Source organism: Punctularia strigosozonata (assembly GCF_000264995.1).
Source record: "Punctularia strigosozonata HHB-11173 SS5 unplaced genomic scaffold PUNSTscaffold_2, whole genome shotgun sequence".
NCBI classification, from domain to species: Eukaryota; Fungi; Basidiomycota; class Agaricomycetes; order Corticiales; family Punctulariaceae; genus Punctularia; species Punctularia strigosozonata.
This window is the reverse complement of record NW_006767434.1, coordinates 29,807-48,615: the sequence shown is the minus strand read 5'-3', so window position 1 is coordinate 48,615 and position 18,809 is coordinate 29,807. Positions and strand designations below refer to the sequence as shown.

General features: G+C 54.8%; 4 protein-coding genes across 4 annotated transcripts; 1 reads left to right on the top strand and 3 right to left on the bottom strand.

The window, feature by feature from the left end:
• Window positions 1–1,247: 1,247 nt before the first annotated feature.
• Window positions 1,248–5,032, bottom strand: PUNSTDRAFT_96824 (uncharacterized protein). The gene is made up of 14 exons (XM_007379628.1): window positions 4,793–5,032; window positions 4,681–4,726; window positions 4,583–4,613; window positions 4,506–4,533; window positions 4,374–4,450; window positions 4,114–4,325; window positions 4,046–4,057; window positions 3,351–3,993; window positions 3,206–3,297; window positions 3,048–3,156; window positions 2,735–2,992; window positions 2,491–2,672; window positions 2,281–2,436; window positions 1,248–2,221 (listed from the first exon to the last, which is right to left on the bottom strand). The coding sequence occupies exons 1-14, from the start codon at window positions 4,939–4,941 to the stop codon at window positions 1,325–1,327; spliced, it is 2,892 nt and encodes a 963-aa protein (XP_007379690.1). The 5' UTR covers window positions 4,942–5,032; the 3' UTR covers window positions 1,248–1,324.
• Window positions 5,033–7,046: 2,014 nt separating this feature from the next.
• PUNSTDRAFT_49429 (acid protease) lies at window positions 7,047–10,628 on the bottom strand. Its single transcript, XM_007379627.1, has 11 exons — window positions 10,069–10,628; window positions 9,924–10,011; window positions 9,768–9,857; window positions 9,599–9,710; window positions 9,384–9,488; window positions 9,160–9,307; window positions 8,948–9,095; window positions 8,730–8,898; window positions 8,560–8,677; window positions 8,018–8,509; window positions 7,047–7,952 (listed from the first exon to the last, which is right to left on the bottom strand). Coding segments are annotated over exons 1-11 (2,166 nt in total). The 5' UTR covers window positions 10,071–10,628; the 3' UTR covers window positions 7,047–7,258.
• A 370-nt stretch (window positions 10,629–10,998) lies between these two features.
• On the top strand, window positions 10,999–13,246 carry PUNSTDRAFT_96823 (FMN-linked oxidoreductase). Its single transcript, XM_007379626.1, has 11 exons — window positions 10,999–11,218; window positions 11,273–11,302; window positions 11,368–11,434; window positions 11,485–11,591; window positions 11,641–11,758; window positions 11,814–11,883; window positions 11,950–12,040; window positions 12,092–12,189; window positions 12,272–12,686; window positions 12,745–12,931; window positions 12,987–13,246. The coding sequence occupies exons 1-11, from the start codon at window positions 11,039–11,041 to the stop codon at window positions 13,163–13,165; spliced, it is 1,542 nt and encodes a 513-aa protein (XP_007379688.1). The 5' UTR covers window positions 10,999–11,038; the 3' UTR covers window positions 13,166–13,246.
• A 16-nt stretch (window positions 13,247–13,262) lies between these two features.
• On the bottom strand, window positions 13,263–17,662 carry PUNSTDRAFT_124163 (importin alpha re-exporter). Its single transcript, XM_007379625.1, has 21 exons — window positions 17,367–17,662; window positions 17,134–17,226; window positions 16,995–17,075; window positions 16,843–16,940; window positions 16,648–16,770; window positions 16,465–16,577; window positions 16,358–16,410; window positions 16,238–16,300; window positions 16,068–16,184; window positions 15,887–16,016; window positions 15,671–15,831; window positions 15,487–15,612; window positions 15,295–15,435; window positions 15,097–15,230; window positions 14,929–15,044; window positions 14,710–14,866; window positions 14,560–14,651; window positions 14,202–14,505; window positions 13,967–14,146; window positions 13,770–13,913; window positions 13,263–13,704 (listed from the first exon to the last, which is right to left on the bottom strand). Exons 1-21 carry the CDS (start codon window positions 17,568–17,570, stop codon window positions 13,374–13,376), a joined length of 2,961 nt encoding a protein of 986 aa, XP_007379687.1. The 5' UTR covers window positions 17,571–17,662; the 3' UTR covers window positions 13,263–13,373.
• Between the last annotated feature and the right edge of the window lie 1,147 nt (window positions 17,663–18,809).

The following is an 18,809-nucleotide window of genomic DNA, read 5'->3' as shown; positions in this document are numbered from 1 at the left end:
TCTCGACGGCATGTCATATCACACGAAGAACTCCATTTACGCTCACGAGCTGCCGTTCCGATGTACGGGACTAATTCTGTCTGATGTCGCTCCATTCCAGATACTACCCTCGATGGGCCGGCACGAAGAATGGCTTACTCTTCCACAAATAATGCATGCAACGCGGCGGCCGGGTCGCCAATCCGGCTTGTATGCAAGCTCATGCTGCTCCACAATGTTAATTACAAACCAAAAGATCGTGGGCTAAGCATGAAGACCACCGCGTTCCTGCACTCACGACGATGTACTCTACATAATCATCAACTCATTACTATGCACGTTAGATAAATAGCGTGAATCACACTCGGTGCTATAAGATCATGTATCCCACGACAGCCGACATTAGCAACGATTAGTGACCCTTACCAGGTAGTGAGTATATAAGTGTGTTTAGCACGACCTGCACGCGATGGTCACTAAATTAGTGACGGTTATTGACTGAGGTTTTTCCTGATGAGAAAACGATAACCTGGAAATGAATTTTGACTACTAAGGAATGATTAACATTGAACCTTCTCAGCTAGAACTCACACGCTGGGGATCGTCCAGTTTACACAGCAAGCTGCCGTCAGTGGGGTACAGACGCAGTCGCAGGCATGCATACAGGGATGAAGATAGCAGCACCCGACAGGCTGTACAAGCTCGGCGCATCAAAGAAAGCGGTCGATGGCAAGCCTGTAATCAAGAAGGCTTCGAAAGAGTCTGTTAAGAAGCGGTCCTGGAAATAAATGGGTGCTGCAATCTCCTTCTCTCGTCGTTGCCTGGCTATCAACAGCACTTCTGACTGTGAATGCCCTACTACATAGTAATGATTCAAATCTCACTTTTACGATAATCGCGAGTCGTCGCAGGCTGCTCCATTAAGCCAGGACAAAAGTGAGATAAGTCGATGCCATCATTGAGCGGCAAGGCCGTAGAGCGAGCGGATCCACAATTCATATACACATGGACGCGCAACCGCTGAGAATCGGCCACGTCCAAGATGTATTGGCACGCATTCAGAATGCTAACATACGCTTGATGCTTGACCTATGGGCAGTGTAAACGCCGCTACTCAATATTGCGGCCGCTAGGTACGCAAGATTCTCACAACCAACTAGCCAAGTATGCAAGACATACCCCGCGACGTGACAAAGCTACCGTCGACGTGCGCGTAACGCGATCGACAAAGAGCAGTCATCTACGGAGGATCAACCAAGAACGAAACGCCGAATACCTATTAGTTACATTAGTTTGACATATAAGCCGAGCACAACGATGAATATCAGTGTATGCGGTCCAGAGCTCAGAAGTATCCCGAATTATGCATGAACGCCATCCACCTCTCGTCGAGGCGTGACTCGCGCGACGCTAGGCCGAGGTTGGCCAGTTCGTGGGGCGGCGAATAATTCTGGGGTATATTCGGGTATGCAGGCACGTCCGGGGTCGACGACTGAATTTGCGCCTGTGGGTTGCGCGGGTCGAGAGCGTGATACGGATCCGGAGCAACGACGCCCAGTGGTTCATGCGGTACAGGAGTGCTATAGCCGTTCTGGTCATAGTGTGGCACGCGCGTTGACGGCGGCGCGTAGTGCTGATTCTGGTCATACGAGGGCGGCGTGATGTAATATTGCTGCTCTCGACCGTTAGGGGTGGTAGGTTGATGTTGATGTTGTGGGTGTTGAAGGTGAAGATGATGATGCTGAGGCGTAGGGTGATGCGGGTAGCTGGATGGGCCGACTGCGGATGACAGCGAAGGGAGACGCTGATCCGGCCCCATCCATCCGTCTGACGACGTCGAAACCACTGACGACGGCGTCGGCGGTGGTTCGCTCAACGAGCTCCTCATATTCGATGCATGAGCCCCATTGAATTCGCCCTGATACGCACTTTCACTGTGAGTGGCTGTGTACGGCTCGTGATGATGATGGTGGTGCGAATATGGATCATGAGGGTGTGGAGGTGGGGGTGGGTAGGCACGCATGCTAGATACTGAGGTCGCCTCGAGCAAGACGGACGGTACGGTCCCGATTCTTCGTGGCGCCAGTACACGAGTCTTCCCAGCGAAAATCGCGACTTCGTCAATCTCGTCTAGACCAGAGGTTGTCGTCCACGCAGCGCCTTTGGCGGAGCCCGAGTTAGGATCAAGCTTCGATGCTGCTAGTGCGGCCTGAGCCTTTTCCCGTATGCGCGTAAGGATAGGCTGGGAAGACGAGAGGGGGAAGTGAGCATCTCGGAGCGAACTATCATCAAGCCACGTACGAGAGCTTTGGCGGCGCGCGGACTGTGCTTGCTTGCCCGATTGAAAAGGTCATACGCTTGTTCGAGCTCGCTGCTTGCCGCTGGTGCTAAAGGAGATCTTGGTCCGTGCATTACAATCGTCCCAAACACGATCGCAGCTGTGAATGCAAACGTCCACTGCACGAACGATAAACATAGGCTATCATGGCGAAGGTTACGATAGATACACACCATGCTCCAGAATCTCGCATAGAGCTGCGGTTGCATAGAATACTGCTCCTTGATCATCTTGAGTATCGTTGCTGACGACTTGCACGCGCTCAGGAAACTAGGAGCGTATGCACTCTTCAACGGGTTCTCCGGATCGTCTACGATGGCCTGAGCGAAAAATGATCGGTGGATGTACAACAGAACTGAGCGACAAGGGTCATCAGCACTGTTTCCTCATGTAGACGATTTACAGATCGACACTCACTGACTTCCTTCGTGTGTGACAGCACGAAGCGCTGAAGGTCCTCCGGCATGCTTCTTCCATCCTTCGGTGGAGAAGGCCTGTGCTGCTGTGGATACTGCCCGTCAGTACTGGGAGTAGAGAGCTTTCCCGGGATGGGGAAGTCGCGAATCTTGCGATCGAGGTCGAGAATGGTGTCGTAACTCGGTGCGTCGACTCCCAACGTGCGTCGCGCGACGTCGCTGAGGCATTCCGCGGCGAACCGGTATGACCAAGATGAGTCTATCGAAAGTGGGTGAGTACGACAGTTGGATCGTCATGAGGGCAGGTGACTGACATCCTGGCTCCATGATGCCTTCTTTGTTGACGCGGGTATCAGGATCCATGGGGTAATGAGTATCGACATATTCTCGCGTGAACACGGGTGGGCGGCCGGTTGAGAGGCACTACAAAAATCGGTCAGATCTATCGAAGCAACGCAGTCGGCGAACTCACATGCCATATGTCCGCGACGAACAAATTCCAGAAGCATGCTCGACGTCGTTGCACCCATTTCTCCGGCAAATTCCACCGGGCGCTATCTCGATCTATGCACAATATGTCAGCTTCAAGGTCTTATTAGGTCACTCTCAACACTCACGTAAACCGATACTGTACGCCAACTGCGACCCCAAGGACTGCACGCTCCACGCGGTCTCCATCGTCGGCTCCCCGGTCGAGTCCTGACCCGTCATCTGGAGGTATACGCTCTGTAGATGCAACGTCTGGATGCACGCCAGCGTCGGCTTCTCGAGCACGTTCTGGCAGTTGAGCGCGGCCCTGCTCAGCTCTTGGAAATGCTCCGCGTCCGCGGGCCCGTTCGGATTGTCGCACTCGACGAGCGCGCCGACGGAGAGCGCCGAGTAGAAGAGCGCGAGGTCGTGCGGGGAGCTGTAGTCGTCCGGCGGGTACGGCGCCGACTTGGCGTAAATCGCGGGCAGCATCTCGGAGATGAGCTGCGTGCGGGAGACGATGCCGAAGAGCCAGTCCGCTTTGTCGATGTAGGAGAGGCAGAGGGCGTGCGCGCGGGCGTAAGTGGGCAGGTGGGCGCGCACGAGGTCGAAGCTGGGGGGAGAGGAGGAGGTGGGCGAGAGGGAGGAGGAGGAAGGGCGGAAGGGGAAACAGCGGGAGAGATGGGCGAGCGGATCTGGAAGAGAGGCCGCGGGCGAGAGCGAGTCCCGACCTGAGCCGCCGGACTGCGTGCTGGCAACGCTGGGCGAGTTATTCGTGCTGTCTGATTCGTTCTATGTAGGTTGTCAGGAGCGGGTACCCAGGGTGGTTCACGCATATACGCACAGCAAATAGGCTCTGCGGAGGTAAGGGGTCAGGACGCGTGCGCTTGGAGGAGATAGAGGGGGACGCACCTCGATAACGCCCGTTGGACCGAAGAAGTGGGATATCCCATCATCTGTGATGGAGAGCATGCCCAGCCGGTCGAGCGCGACGTCTCCTATAGCGTTGGGTTTCGGCTGGTCGAACAGCTGCATATCGTCGTCCTCCTTGTCAAAGGAGATGAGATCTTCGTGAAGAAGCGGATGTTGCTCGCTCGTCGACGCTGCCTGAGCCTTGCCGAGAGCTGGAGATAATAAGTAAACGACAAATCAACAGGATCGGCTGAGCGTACCATCTTCGAGCTGTCGGATACGGTCGCGCATCTTGCCAATCTTCGTGTGGAGATGCTCGGTCGCAGCGAGGACGAACCTGCCCCATTCGCCTGATCAGACTCGAGTTGAATCGAATGGACCACGGAGCGTACCGCGTTCCTTCTCCAGTAGCCAGGCTGCCTGTAGAAAGGCATGAGATGGGCGCATATACTCAGAGAAATCGACGTACCATTCGGACATAACGCCGCGCATCCTCGCCTCTAATGGAGTTGCTTCCCGGTCAGAGCGACAATCTACCGAGGTTGTAGAGAGAGGAAAGGAACGGACCTGACAAGATTGGCAAGGAATCTGCTTGTCGCACTTGATCTTGAGCCTATGCCAAGCCGTGCGATGATCGCTCGTCAGATGCACGGAGAAGGACCGCAAACATCGCACTCACCTGCGACACTCGGCGCACGATATCTCGCCCCTGCTTCGCTTGAGTTCAACCTCGCGCGAGGGTCCGGAGTCGGCCTCGAGGTCGTCCGCGTCGCGCCGGTGGCGTCGGCGCGCGGACGCGGTGGCGGGCTTTCCATGGTCGGGCGGCATTTGCCTCTATTGGGCGGCGCTGTCAGGGCGGCGCTGTCAGGGGGGCGCTGCAGGGCGGGGTCGCGTTCGCGTTCGCGTCTGCGTTGTCGGCGGCGGCGGAGAGGCCTGAACGCAGAGAGACGGTACTGGCTTTAATCATGGCGCCCGCTTCCGCCCTTCTTCTCCCTCCGCGGGAACGGTTGGCGGCTGGGAAACCCGGAGCAAAAGGGGCCAAGCCGCGTTCTGGCATCAGCCCTCCGTTCTCACCGCTGCCCCCGACGCTGGGAAATCCGCCCCCGACGTCGCAGACGGCCCCCGTCGGCTCTGCGCACGCCCGCCTTCTCCGACGCTGGGTGTGTCCGGGGCGCAGCGTTCGATGCGCATACAGCCCGTCCCATTGGGCCTTCCAAGTCGTCGCCCGCGTTCTCGCAAACCTTGGCCAAGCATCGATCCACATACGTGCGCCACCGAGTCGAACCCCAAACACCTCCAGTCAGCACCTCGTCACCGCCATTCAGCTCTGGGAAAATTTGTGCATTTCATATCCCGCTGGGTCACTGCTTGATGTGATTCTCCGCGCGCCGCAACCAGCTAGATCTCAGGATCTACTCTTTACCATCCTGCGCCGTTCCCAAGCTCCTTCGAGCTCGGAATGTTCGTAACGAGTCTGACTCAAGGGCGTCAAATGAAACCAGCAGATCGCCTGCGCATTATTTGATGCAGGCTCATTATCCCTCGGTGAGCCCTTCGTTCCGAGCTCGCGATACAGGGTGTCGATCCAGTCGTTTCATCGAAGACCAGAAAGTCGTATTTCTCGGGACCGTCAAGCGTCCTCGGCATTTCATAACGACAGACGCGCAGGATTGAACCTGGCGGCAGAACCATCGACGAGGCGCTCACTGAGGCGAGCAGGTATATTAAACGATAATAGAGCTGATTTGCAGCCAATATTTCTCTGGGGAAACCTCGGTCAACTTGCTTCTCCACCAATGAAAGGCGGCGAATTGAATTCGTCGCTAATATTTAACAGCTGCAAATCAGCTCTAATGCGTCGTTCGTATGCCATGGTATGCACTAATTTCATTATTATGACAGCATATCATATGAAGCCGAGGCACCTGACAAGCTGCTCCCGCAACGCCAGAGCAGATAACCAAACCGGGCCTGTCCCGAACGGCCTCCGGTCGCTTATTCGTCCGTTCCGTTCCTGGTCGTGTTGTGTCGCAACGTTCGTGTGTCATGACTGTGCCGTCCGGGCTACGACCCATGACTCAGGGTGAATATGCGATGTGCAATCGGAACTCTGACGGCTGTTGACGCCTCCCAATTGCGCGTTTTGACGGCGCAACGGTGCTGGCGTCAGCTTCAAACACTGCTTGTCAAATGCTCATTAGTCAACGCCTTGGTCAACGGTGGGTCAAACTACCCACAAACGGCTCTGCTCAGTGTTTAACAGGCCACCGTCGTTCCCACTCGGAAGGCTGTTCGGAGGGAAGATGTGTGAGGCTACAATATCTGATAAGCTCGTACTATTCAAAAGTGCGGGGGAGCGCCATCGCCTTCACAGTCCGGCTCCAGAATTCGCGTAGTACATAGTTGCGCACCGCTCCGGGACGGCGGCGCGTTTTGCCTCCGCTCCCACCATGGCCGATCGCGCTAGGACATCACCGAGCAGCTTCTCCAAGGTCCCACGAAATGACACCACGGCGGCAAGTCCCTAGAGACTCGGCGCCACAACCGACTCTCCTCCTCAGAATCGGGAATCTACATTGCCTATCGCCGCGGTACGATTTCATCGGATCCAGCTTCTGTCGAGTACAAAAGAACTTCGGTTCTCTATAGAAAATGCTGACAGTGCTGACACGGGACCCGTAAGCACCCTTACTACTGTCTCCTCAGCAGACCACATATTCTCATCCATTCTCAAGTTCGCGGCCCGCGCACGCAGCTCGCAAGCTTTCTGCAACTTGAGGTAGAATTAGGCTAGGCCAAGGGATTAGGGGGACCGTCGCAGCTGATCAGGCAAATCTGACCATTTCGTCGAATGCACACGGAATGAGTATACCGTATGCGTGCTAGCATGCGAGTATCGTGAGTAAGCATAATAATCATTAGGTCCATCATCCTGCCAAGCGTATGTTCCAACTGATATGGTACACCGAACAAGAGCAAACAAAACATTAGTGCCATAGTACAGCTAAATGGTCCATCATGATGCAACTCCGTTGTGAAATGATAACCCATCCCGAGTTTTCCGTCCTTCGCACAGCGGTCCCAGCACCCCGCCCTACCCATCCACTGCCTTTCAACCGACTCCTGTCCCGAAGGTACCGAATAATCAAATCCTCGCACCTGGCCACCCGCCGGTTGCGCTCCCCTCGCTCCCCCTCGAATCCTTCCGCGTGTGCGCCAATAACGGCACCGTCACCGCCGGCGCGTCGCCCACTTGCGTTTCGCTCCTTCCCAACGGCGACGGCGACGCAGGGGCATACGGCGAATTCCCCCGCGTCCCTCGAGGAAAGGTCATCGGCGAGAAATAGTCGTGCTGCAACGCTGGCGATGTCGAGCCGTCCACAAGAACGCTGTTCGGTCGGCGAGTAGGGTACGTGGTCACGCCTGCGGAGACTGTCGGGCCCTCTACCGCCAACGCGTCCATCGCGCGTGACGTCGCTTCCGCGTCCCCCACACCCGCACCATCGTTCGCCTCCCCGTCATGCGGCATGAAGTCCTGCAGCGTCCACTCCTGCTTGAGAGTCTTCCCACTCGCAATCGCAGGCTCCTCCTCATCTTTATACGCCTTCCACCCGAATTCGTCCTGCTCCGACAGATCTCCTCCCGCGGCGGCAACGCGCGTCTGGTCGCTGTCCCACGTCTTGGCGGAGTAATTTGAGTGCGCGCGCTGCATGTAAGCCTCGTACCGCTCCCGCCGCAGGTCGTCCTCCGTCGGCATCTTCGGGTTTGACGCGTTAATTGACTGGCCTAGGCGGTAGAGGATGAACGACTCCTGCTCCTTCTCCTCTTTCGACAATTTCCTGTGAATCAGGCGAGAGTTGTGTTAGCGTTAGCCATAAACCAAATTGAATCGCAGGAGGCTGACCTCTGGTGCACACCACCAAACGTGGTGGGCAAGTTCCTGCCCTCCTTCGCAAACTTCCTTCGCATCAGGAACCACCTCAACAGGAACAACCCAGCCGCCAATGCAAAGAAACATCCAACGCCGATCAACACCTTGATCCCTACGGCGAGTCGTTTCTCCCCGCTCTCCTGCGTCGTTCCGCCTCCGCCCCCGGACCCGGTCCCCGCCGTGCCGTTGAACGACGGCAGCGGTTCCTTCTTCACCCGCACAGTGTTGAACTCCTCCAGCGCCGTAGCCGGATCTGTGAGGCCAAGCACGCCGAGGTAAGGCGTGATGTCCGCGTAAGCAGGGATGCCGGTCGCGGCGGGGAACGTGCCGTTCGAGAAGGGGGCATCGTAGGCGAAGACGGTGTAGACGTTACGGAGGAAGGGTACACCGAGGATGAAGTCACCCGGGGAGGAGAGCGGCGAGGAGAGCGCGGCGTCGTCGGCTTGGATAAGGCCTTGACAGGATCTATTGGAATCATTAGTTTCGAGTGGTGTACGGGCTCGAGCGCGACATACGATGCTGAGGCGTCGTTTGAGGGGTAGGCAGTGAGATCGAGGGGATGGAGTGAAAGCTCGGTAGAGGAGGTGAGGAGGGTGATGGTCATGTTTAACGGCGTCGAGCATGGTACAGTATCTAAACGAGCGATGAGATACAACAATGGTTATAGCGCTGCAAGGCAACGTACATGAACCATCGCTGTTCGGTCCAACGCCAATCGCACCGTAGATCGCATTCGCGATCGCACTGGTAGTCACGATAACGGGAACGCCAGAGTCGAGTACCGCGCTGGGGTACACAGCGCCGGTCACCGATTTCGGTAATGTAACTGGCCGTTGCTCGCCATCGACGTATACCTGCCAGTCACGTCAATACCGAGCGATACCCGGATAGAAGCAGGCGCACATTGACTGCCTGCACGCTCGTCTCCCAAAACCGTGTCCCACGGCGACTCGTGCGGTCAGACTCGACGGGGGTATACTCGATATCCTGGTAAAACGTGTCCGATAATGTGCGGTTCGGCGTGAACGTGAGATCAGCCGCGGTCGGATGTCTGAGGCAACGCGGGTGACGTTAGCACGGGTCAGCGGTGGAAGCGTTAAATCGCATCTGCTGACCGTCCAATAGCCAACGCGCTAGGTATGCGGTCGCTCCCGGGGCGCTCGAGCGTGAGCCCAAGGAAGCGGGCTGCCGGTGCCGCGCTGACGGGAGCGAGTCCGAAGAGGTTAGAGGGAAGCGGGGCGCCATCGGGAGCGTCAGAGGTGCCTGAATGACGAAGAAAGAACAGAGAACAGCGGTTCAGTACAGAAGCCAGGATCGGTAAGAAAGGAGCGTGTTTTACCCGGTGGGATGAGCTCGGCAATGATGGAGTCGGCAGGGAGGGCGAGGCCCAGGACGCCGCTGAAGGAGGGTCCCAAGGATTCGGATGAGACTGCGGTCGCAGCGGCTGCGGGTATAGATACGACGTTCGTAAGCATGCGACTCTCCAGAGTATGAAAGGGGGTTTTCAAAGATGGAAGGTCGGTTTGATTTCCGAATGTGGTCATGGACGCTCACCAAAGGCTTGATTGTCCAGTTGGTAGCCTGTATCCACATCGCGGCCTAAAGTCACCGTGTCCCATACGATGGGGCCAGAAGCAGCGCCGGCCAAGTACGTGATGTTAAACGTCTATATCATCGGGTTGAGCATGACAGGTGAAGAACACAGAGTGTCCAAAAAGCGCACCTGGCCAGAAGATGTTGATGAACTGGGATCATATAGCTTTCCCTTCGTTGAAGAGCAAGCCGAAGAAGAACAAGACGCGGACGCAATCCACTGCGATGCGAATGTGTGAAGGACCGTCGCAAAGGAACTGATGGACCGCTATAGACTGGTACGCACGAGATCTGATGAGCCGGTGTCGACCTGAACGCTCAAGTTCTGCTGCTTCGAGGATTGAGAGCCCAGTAGAATTGGGAGGGTATATGTCCTTCAAGAACGACCCAGCCGTCAGCATCTGCAAAAAACAGAGCACGCATACACTCACATATCAAGTACACCACTACCAACCAGCTGCAACGGCAGCACTAACCCATCGTTACCCCCTCCTCCCTCCGCCTGCTGCCTTCTCGTCCTCCTTCTCCTCACACGTGACCTTGTACTTTCCCCATCCTCGACGTCCTGCCCCGGCTCAGCCCTTCCCTTGCCCTTGTCCGCTCGCATGTATGTATAGCCGTATGTGCTGGCGTGGTGGTGGTCGTAATCAAAATCAACAGGGCATCTGTCGCTTGCCTTCCCCACGGATAGGATGCGGGGTGCCGAGCCCGCGCCCTGAACGTCGGATTTACGCGCGCGTGCCACCCGTGGTGACTTCCCGGATCTCGGCATCTAGACTGGGGTGCTTTACGCTAAGCCGCCGCACAGGCAGGGATTATGTGGATTGGCACGACCCAAGGAGTCCTTTCTGGTGCAAGAGGAAACGGCGTGCGGTGTCAAATTGTTGCGTTGAATTCCACGGCCGCGTTCGCGTGAAATCTGTAGGTTGTCAGGGATACAAGATATGCGGACGCCGCCAGTTGATCTGCGCCGTTGAATGGCGAAGCTGGTAGCGGTGAGGGTCAGCAAGCGTTCTAGTCATCGAACTGCATATAAATGACCGAGGGGCTCGTCAACAAGCACGAAACAGGGGAGAATTATCCGTGCGGGGAAGAACGTCAACGGCTCGGACTCGGCTTCGGACCGAAGTCAAAATGTGTTTCATTCCGTCATCAGCGGTGCGCAAATCTTCCCACAGTCAGATTGCGCCGCCAACCGAATCAAATCAACTTCATCTGCACACGTGATCTCTCAGCCTTTTTTCTGACCACTTACGGCGCGTTCGCCGATAATCTAAATCGACTCTGGCCGGCATCCGCTACCTGCGCCCGCTGCGCGCTGTATATAATACCACCATAAATAAAGAGGAGACCCCTTTCTTCACGTCTTCCCGGATCGGACACCGATCTCACGTAACAATCATGGCCAGCGGCACTACAACGGAGCCGGGCTTGGGCAAAAGCGCGACTGCGGCGCCACTGAAACCGGGAGGATATGACTTCTACCGGGATGTCTTGAAAAGCCCGAAATACGTCGTTGCTCCCATGGTGGATCAGAGCGAGCTTGCGTGGAGGGTGCTGTCGAGGCGGTATGGCGCCGAAGTGCGTCAAACTTTCTTCCGTGACGTTGAAACATAGGTTTGACGCGGTTTCTAGCTCGTCTACACACCTATGATAAACGCGAAGGTGTGTTCCTCGACACCGTTGCGTCATTTTACTCTAGTTGAAGGACTTACCTCGTCGTTCGCTAGATGTGGGCGCAGCACATCCGTAAACCATTCCGCGAGCAGAGTTTTTCGATCCTGCACCAAGAGGAAGGAATGCCTGTCCATCAACCTCAAAGCATTGGGCTAACCGATCGTCTACAGGGTCCTCGTCGACTTCACATTCGCTGTCGCCTGGTAGACCGCTTGACCGGCCTCTGATAGTACAGTTCTGCGGGAATAACCCGGACCAGATTCTGTCAGCTGCTCAGGCAAGCCAGTCCCCCCTTGCTTCCCTCATCAACTCGAACAATCGAACAGGACCTCGCTCCGTACTGCGATGCAGTTGACATTAACCTCGGCTGCCCGCAAGACATCGCGCGTCGTGGAAAGTACGGGGCTTTTCTCCAAGACGAATGGGAGCTGGTCGAGAAAATCAGTGAGTATTGCATCGGGGTTGATTGCACTGTGTGACGTGCTGATGGGTATTCGAGTCTCCACCCTGCATAAAAATATTCCCATACCGGTGACGGCCAAGTTTCGCGTCTTCCCGTCGGTCGAAAAGTAAGAAATACCACTAATAGAGCGTCAGTCGACCCAATGCGATTGACAACTGATTCCTGGTGGCAGAACCGTTGCCTACGCGAAGATGCTGGAGAGGGCAGGTGCTCAAATCCTTACGTGTCACGGGAGAACACGAGAGCAACGCGGCCAGAATGCTGTACGTCTAATCATCGTCGGCGTTTGCTGTCTGACTGAACACGGGATGCAGGGTCTCGCCGACTGGGACAAGATCCGCGCCGTGAAAGAGGCGGTATCTGTCCCCGTCTTTGCTAACGGCAATATCCTGTTTCATTCCGATATCGAGCGGTACGTTACCTCATTGCGAGTGATCTTCCTCCTGATATCGTCTTCACCGTAATATCCACTCGTTTGCTCACCGGTTCGTAAGATGTCTTCAGGCAACCGGCGCTGACGCCGTAATGAGTGCCGAAGGCCAGCTCTACAACGCCGCCCTTTTCGCGCGGAGCGACCACCAACGGCCAGCCGCCCCGTCGATTCCGCTCCTCCCCCACCTCGACCCCTCGGCCTCAACGCGATCGATCCACGATCATTTCACCTTCGATTTCGACGAAGGCCTGCACCCGGCTCATGCCGATCTCGCGCTCGAATATCTTGATATCGTCAGGAACCTCAAGACGCCCACCGCACCGAGTGCGGTGAAAGGGCACCTGTTTAAGCTCCTTCGACCCGCGCTGTCAAAGGAAACTGACCTGCGACAGCGGCTGGCTACCATCAAGGCGGGCGGCGCGGAAGCTCTCGAAGAATACTGGGACGTCATCGTCGAGATGAAGCGCCGAATGGACGTCAGTAGTTCACTCCCGTGCCGAAAGCTCGCAGTGTACTAATATATGTTTTTATCAGACCGCAGCCGAGGAAGCGCGCGCGAAAGGTCTCTCGGGCAGCGACGTCGTCCAAGTCGGCGCATATGGTCTGCAAATGCTTCCTTCATGGGTGGCGCAACCGTATTTCCGCCCTCCACCGCCGAAGCCAAAACAAGCGGAAGCTTCGAGCGAAGCGCCCACTGAGCCCGTCGAAGAACGCGCTGCAGGTAAGCAATGGCGCCATAAGTTCGCGCAAACTTGACGCTAATACTTTCCAATAAGTCGGTGTTGTCTCGATTGGAAGCCCAGAGGTGGATGCAAGAATTTCGGTCGCCAGCGAACCAAAGCGACTACACACACCTCCATCTGCAGAGATTGACCAGCAAGGGACCTTCAAGCGCTCGAAAGTGGATGAAGCGCCTTCGTTAGTGACGGATACTCGGACACTCGCGGCCGCGTAGCATCGTAAGCGTAGGGCCTCATCGTAGTCTCCAGATCTAGTGCTACATATTATAGAGAATGTCTTCATGGAAGCCTGTCACTTAGGGGACGATCAACGGATTGAACACTTGATCGCAGGAATGGAGCTTTTATTCAACTAAACTGCCCGCGAAAATGATACAAATCGTCCTGTAGCCCACACCGGTTCAATTCCGCTTCTCTGTCTGTTCAGAAGGCGAATCCCGCAGCTGCCAGTTGTTGGACAAACGGCGTGACGACCGAGGAATCCCCTGCGCGAATTAACGACTTGACTACCGGGGTGGTCTTCGAAACCCGGACTAGCTCTTGGCCAAGGTACTCCCGAGGGTCACGAATGGACGCCACCGGGTCAACAGGCGCGCCTTCGGACGCTGCGAGTTTGGAGTACGCCGCTTGATATCCGGCGTTCTGCTCCTCGTAATCTATCGCAGTGAGGCCTGCGTCCGGATCCTCTTCGACATCTTTCTTCAGATGCTGAGGTTCTTGGAATAAACGGACGAGAGCGGAAAAGGCTGCCGGCCTAGAGGAGGACCGAAGAGTGTCGGCATGAGCGACGGCATGAGTGGATAGGCCAAGATTACTCACCAAACATTGACCGACGGGCTTTGGAACATCACCTCGCTTTGAGTGAGCAATCTGGTCAAACCGACAGCGGCGACTTTACGGTCTTTGGGCGGCATTTTCGGCGTCTGGGGAACGACGAAGTTTGTAAGGACCTGCGACCACAATCTATATAGCGTTGTCAGAGTCGGATTAGGGTACTCGAACAATGCGATATGCACCCAGGTTGAATCTCCTCCATGGGCCGGATCAGGAAATCAGGAGTTAAGCCTTGTCCGGGAATGGCCAGAGTGAAGAGAACGAAATATGAGAAGTGATAAACGTATTTGTCCGTCTTAGACGTCTGCATGCGAGTCAAGAGTGTGAGCAGTAATGGTTTGAGATGTTGCTGAAGGTGTGTCCTATGAATGCTGGTTAGTTCTGGCATACCACAAACCGAATTGGAACATCACTCACGGAGGCACATATTGTATGACGGACTGCAAGAGCTCGAATCCCCAGACGTCATTGAGTTTTGATGGAATCAGACGGCCCTGGATGACGCCCAGCACTGCTTGGTAGTGTGAGCTCGAGATGATGTAAGGGACATCCCGTGCCAGGAACGCCTTCAACAGTTTGACCAATCCCGGTATGCTGCCCTTCTGTTGCCATACCGCCGGTGTCAACAGGAAAGGCAACAGTTCCCGGTATCCTGTCGGAACGTCGGTTTTGTGTAGTTCCAGCATTTGTGCAATGATCTGGAAGGTGTATGGGATGTATTCTGCAAGAGATGTTGAAACTTCGTGTAAGACGTACATCGGGGCAAATGACTCACGATCAATGTCCTGCTGGATGATCACAGTGAAAGCGGGGAAGAGTGCTTGCTCGAACGTAGGTAGTGTTGAAGGCGTTCCACTGGCAACGAAGCTAATCGACAGTTGCATCAACGGCAGAGTTGGTGCAGTATGCACAGATAACGACTGACCGGATGAGTGCAGATATGCTCTCGAAGATGTACTGGTCGAAGTTCGGGTTGCTAGGATTCGTTGAGATAACTCCCAGGATTGATACGAGCCGTTGGAGGATGGTCTGATAGCCGGGCGTAAGCGTTTGGCGAGCGGTTATAATCACTCGCATAGCGGCTGCGGTCGTGGATCAGTCGATACAACGATACAACGATATATAACCGAGGATTCGCACTTACATTTCATGAGGTAGTCGTTCTCGGCGATCTTTTGGGGGGAGCCACCGCTCTCTATCTTCGTCAAAATCGCTTCCAGCAGGCTGGGAGCGATGTCGTGGATATCCGTCTGCGAGAACCTGAGAAATTGTCAGAGACATGTGCAGAGGCGCTGCACATTGGTTCACAAACATGAGCTGGTTATTCTGCTTGATGAACAGGATCTGGTCAATCGTGATCGCCGCGTAAGTATAGCAGACGTAGTTATCAGACGACAGATGCTTATGTAGCAGAGGTAGGACAGAGAGAAGCTGCTCTTTGCTGAGCTGTGTCGGAGTTCGGGATCGGGATCAGCAAAGTGGACTGATCGCATAGGGGCGGGTGCTTTACCTGGTTGCGGAAAGTGTACAAGAATTTGATGGCGTCCACTTGTAGTATAGGATGTACGCTGGACGACTGCAAGTCCTGGAAAACGTTCTCGGAGAAGAACTGGACAACATCGACGAGGGCGTTCGTCGAGGTGACACCATGCTGTTCGAGGGCGTTCAGCAAAGAAATATAGGTATATGCTATTCAGCTCACCTGGGTCGTGCTGCCTTTCGTCGCCACTGCAGTAAGGAGGTATATCGCGCTATCCTTTGCTTTCCAGTTTTGAGAAGGGTTGGAGTGGTATTCGGTCAACCCGGACGTTATCCATTGACCGACGATCTAGATTATGAGGTAACATCAGCAGGGCGGGCGTCGACACAAAACCTAGAACACTGACCCGAGTCGTTTCGGCCTCGAGGCCGCTGGCAACGAGCGCGCGCACTACGTCCGCAGCCGCCTGCCTGCGGGTCGGCGCATCGCTTGTTCCTAGCGAGGGTAGCGCGAGGTCTTGCCGGATGAATTCAAGAGGATCGTCCTCAAATTGTTCGACCTCGTGCTCTGCGAGCCGTTCAGTATTCACTTTACAAGAATCACGGTCCAGTCAAGGGCGCACCTCTTAAACCCACATTCGGGACCACGACGCCCTGCACGAGGCCAGTGATAGTCTCCTGGGAACCAAACAGATCTTTGTAGTGCCCACTCCGGATCGTCGCCGATATGAACCGCAGTGCTTGAGATACCAGCTGGACTGCATAGTCAGAACCATTCGGGCTGTGAGCATGGCGGTCACACACCCCGTCATCGCCAACACCGTTCAGTTGACCAGCGCCAATGAGATCCCACACGGCGCGTACGATCGACGGTACTGCGTGTGACGACTGCATCATCTCCGGGTAAAGCTTCGTGTACATCTGAAGCGCTATTGGTGCACAACTCTTCCTTGAAACTGGCAAGCCATGCGTACCTCCGAGATCTCGAGAATGCCCGTCTTGATCTGGCTGGAGAGACTTGGCGTCGTATCGTCAGGCTGGGGACACGAACCTCTCATCAAGCAGTTGAGGACAGAAGGGGAAGAAAAACTCACGTCTCCAGACAGCTCTGCGTTTTTCCAAGCAAGGAAACGAAGGAATAGGCCATCTAAACGACAGGCTTGTCACGGAGGGATCAATCTAACGCACAACGCATACGCACTCGGTCCGAAGAATTCGGCAAAGTTATCTTCGACATCGGGCGGAAGGTCTTGGCAGGTCAAGTCGTAGATGACGTCCGTGGCGAGACTCTGGGCCTGCGCGACAGTCTGCAGTCTAACAAGCCAGTGGTGTGGTGTGAGTGCTCCGTTGATTATGAGCTACAGAGAGCACGCCAGTTACTCACGCTTGACCAGAAACAGTAGGTATGGTGGATAAGAGGATGGATGAGGTATGACGGAAGAGGTTGAGAAAGGGTTGCATGAAACCCGCGAGAACGAGGTTGATGGTTGAAAATAAGGCATCGGATCTAGCATTGGCACAAAGAAAGCACGTCAGCGTTCAACCTCGGAGCAGTCGTAACTGCCAAAGAGGTGCGCACCGGACTGCGCTCCGCCAAGGCCGGAAGATGGAGTGAGCAGTCTCGAGGACGCCTACGTTGACGCTATAGTCCGACTCCGAGAGAGAGGATACGAGTTGCTGTCGGGAGACCAAGTTTTAAGCTCGCTCGCCTGACATCAGTCGCGTACTCACGGTGATGAGTTGCGGCCATTGCTCCGGAAAGTCGAAACTCGCGATGATGGACACCGCGTCGGCGATCTGGGTACGGGACGCCTAACGAACCAAGAGGCATGAGCACATCCGTTTCGCGTAGATTCGTGAGATAGCGAGCCTTATCTCCCGCACTCGAAAGAGTGATCATAGCCGGTATGATTTCCGTGCGTATTGCATCCTTGTCTGAAGGACTGATCGGCGTGTCGGTCTCCTGCGAGGTCAGATAATGTATCAGTCTGGATCAACAACTCATGGCGACTTCGAATGAGATGACAGGGTGGAAACGTAACATGGAACGCGAAGATCGGGACATGGAACGAAAGGAGATCGGTTTGAATGTTGTTTACTCACATCATCCCATCGGTTCTTGACCGTATTCTTCAGATATACGCTCCCTGCGAGCCTAACACTCTTGTTTTCCGTTTGAGTGAGTACGAGCCTGAGGAGATGGCTCAAGAAGCCAGGTTGCAGCGAGATTTGGGTCAAAGATGCCTCCGCGTCCTTGCGTGTCGAAGGGTTCAATGATGCAAGTAAAAGTTGAGACAAGTCCGCCATCGGGATTTTTCGTCGCTAGATCCCGCACTAGTAATAACAGTAGGTTCGTGGAGTTCCAGAGAGAGTGGTAGCAGACACCGATGCCGACTGCTGGTTCGGCTCGCGAAAGGAGATCGAAGGTGGCTCGCGACCACCACACCGGGGTGGCGTTGCACGCGCGTCTATCACGTGCTCGAGAAAACTCACACACCGATTACTTATGTGCACTGTATGGACCAGCGTTCCGAAACCGCACGAGAAATGCAGGACTTTGTCAGATGATACGGGAATATAGCCAGCACCATAGGCAGAAAGCATCACGCTCTCGAAACGCCGATATCCATCCCGACGAGTCGAAAACGACTTGGGTTGACGCGGCACCTATAGCAGAACCGTTCGGGTTGCGTCCATATTAGAGACGTTAGAGCTGATTTGCAGCCAATATTTCTCTATAGAAACCTTGGTCAACTTTCTTCTCCACCAATGAGAGGCCGCGAATTAAATTCGTCGCTAATAGTGATCAGCTGCACATCGGCTCTGTTCTGTTTTCCAATGATTATTGAGATCTGGTATTAGAGCTGATTTGCGGCTGATGAGGACCAGCGACGAACTCAATTCGCGGCCTCTCATTGGTGGAGAAGCAAGTTGACCGAGGTTTCTATAGAGAAATATTGGCTGCAAATCAGCTCTATTGAGATCCGGGCCAGAACTAGGGAGTTTGCGGGGGGGAAAGTCTTGGAATTCCCAATAATTACTGGAACAGAACGCCTCCATTTGCATTCAGAACATTACCCTTGGTCTGCCGCGCTTGCTGATGTCACATGTGGCCATCGCTCCAATCTGCCCACATCGACGTTGCGATTGCGACCACGATAGGCGCCCATTCCAGGCTTTCTCTGGGCGACGGCATCTAGTAAATCACACCTCCCATGTGCTACAGTCGGGGACAAGCAAAGTCAACCAAAAACATGACCGAGTTTTTACGACCCGAAATATGCTCGGTTTTCTTTTCTTTTGCTTCAGGCATGATACTATACACATTAGTTCAAGGATTGCACGAGCAGATTGCCCAGAAAAGCCAAAATAAGAAAAATTGACCCCAAAAAATTGGCACACCCCAAAAAATGACCCTAAAATCTCCGAAAAGTGCTCATTCGCTTCCTTTTTGTATTCTGCGTATGATTCTGATGGCGATTGATAATTCTAACGAGCCGCAACGCCACAAAAAATTAGGAACTTCAATCATGTGACTGAACTGCG

Excerpts from the sequence above, each read along its gene's own strand:
- PUNSTDRAFT_49429 (XM_007379627.1), bottom strand. Across the intron at positions 9,096-9,159 it reads AGCGCGTTGGCTATTGGACG|ACATCCGACCGCGGCTGATC; the intron begins GTCAGCAGATGC and ends GCGTTGCCTCAG. Across the intron at positions 8,510-8,559 it reads TCAAACGACGCCTCAGCATC|ATCCTGTCAAGGCCTTATCC; the intron begins GTATGTCGCGCT and ends TGATTCCAATAG.
- PUNSTDRAFT_124163 (XM_007379625.1), bottom strand. The coding sequence starts at position 17,570 with ATGGCGGACTTGTCTCAACTTTTACTTGCATCATTGAACCCTTCGACA. Across the intron at positions 15,832-15,886 it reads CCCGAATGTGGGTTTAAGAG|AGCACGAGGTCGAACAATTT; the intron begins GTGCGCCCTTGA and ends AACGGCTCGCAG. Across the intron at positions 14,147-14,201 it reads GTCATACAATATGTGCCTCC|GACACACCTTCAGCAACATC; the intron begins GTGAGTGATGTT and ends CAGCATTCATAG.
- PUNSTDRAFT_96823 (XM_007379626.1), top strand. The coding sequence starts at position 11,039 with ATGGCCAGCGGCACTACAACGGAGCCGGGCTTGGGCAAAAGCGCGACT. Across the intron at positions 12,190-12,271 it reads TTTCATTCCGATATCGAGCG|ATGTCTTCAGGCAACCGGCG; the intron begins GTACGTTACCTC and ends CCGGTTCGTAAG. Across the intron at positions 12,687-12,744 it reads AGATGAAGCGCCGAATGGAC|ACCGCAGCCGAGGAAGCGCG; the intron begins GTCAGTAGTTCA and ends TGTTTTTATCAG.
- PUNSTDRAFT_96824 (XM_007379628.1), bottom strand. The coding sequence starts at position 4,941 with ATGCCGCCCGACCATGGAAAGCCCGCCACCGCGTCCGCGCGCCGACGC. Across the intron at positions 4,451-4,505 it reads GCTACTGGAGAAGGAACGCG|GTTCGTCCTCGCTGCGACCG; the intron begins GTACGCTCCGTG and ends CGAATGGGGCAG. Across the intron at positions 2,437-2,490 it reads ATGCGAGATTCTGGAGCATG|TGGACGTTTGCATTCACAGC; the intron begins GTGTGTATCTAT and ends TCGTTCGTGCAG.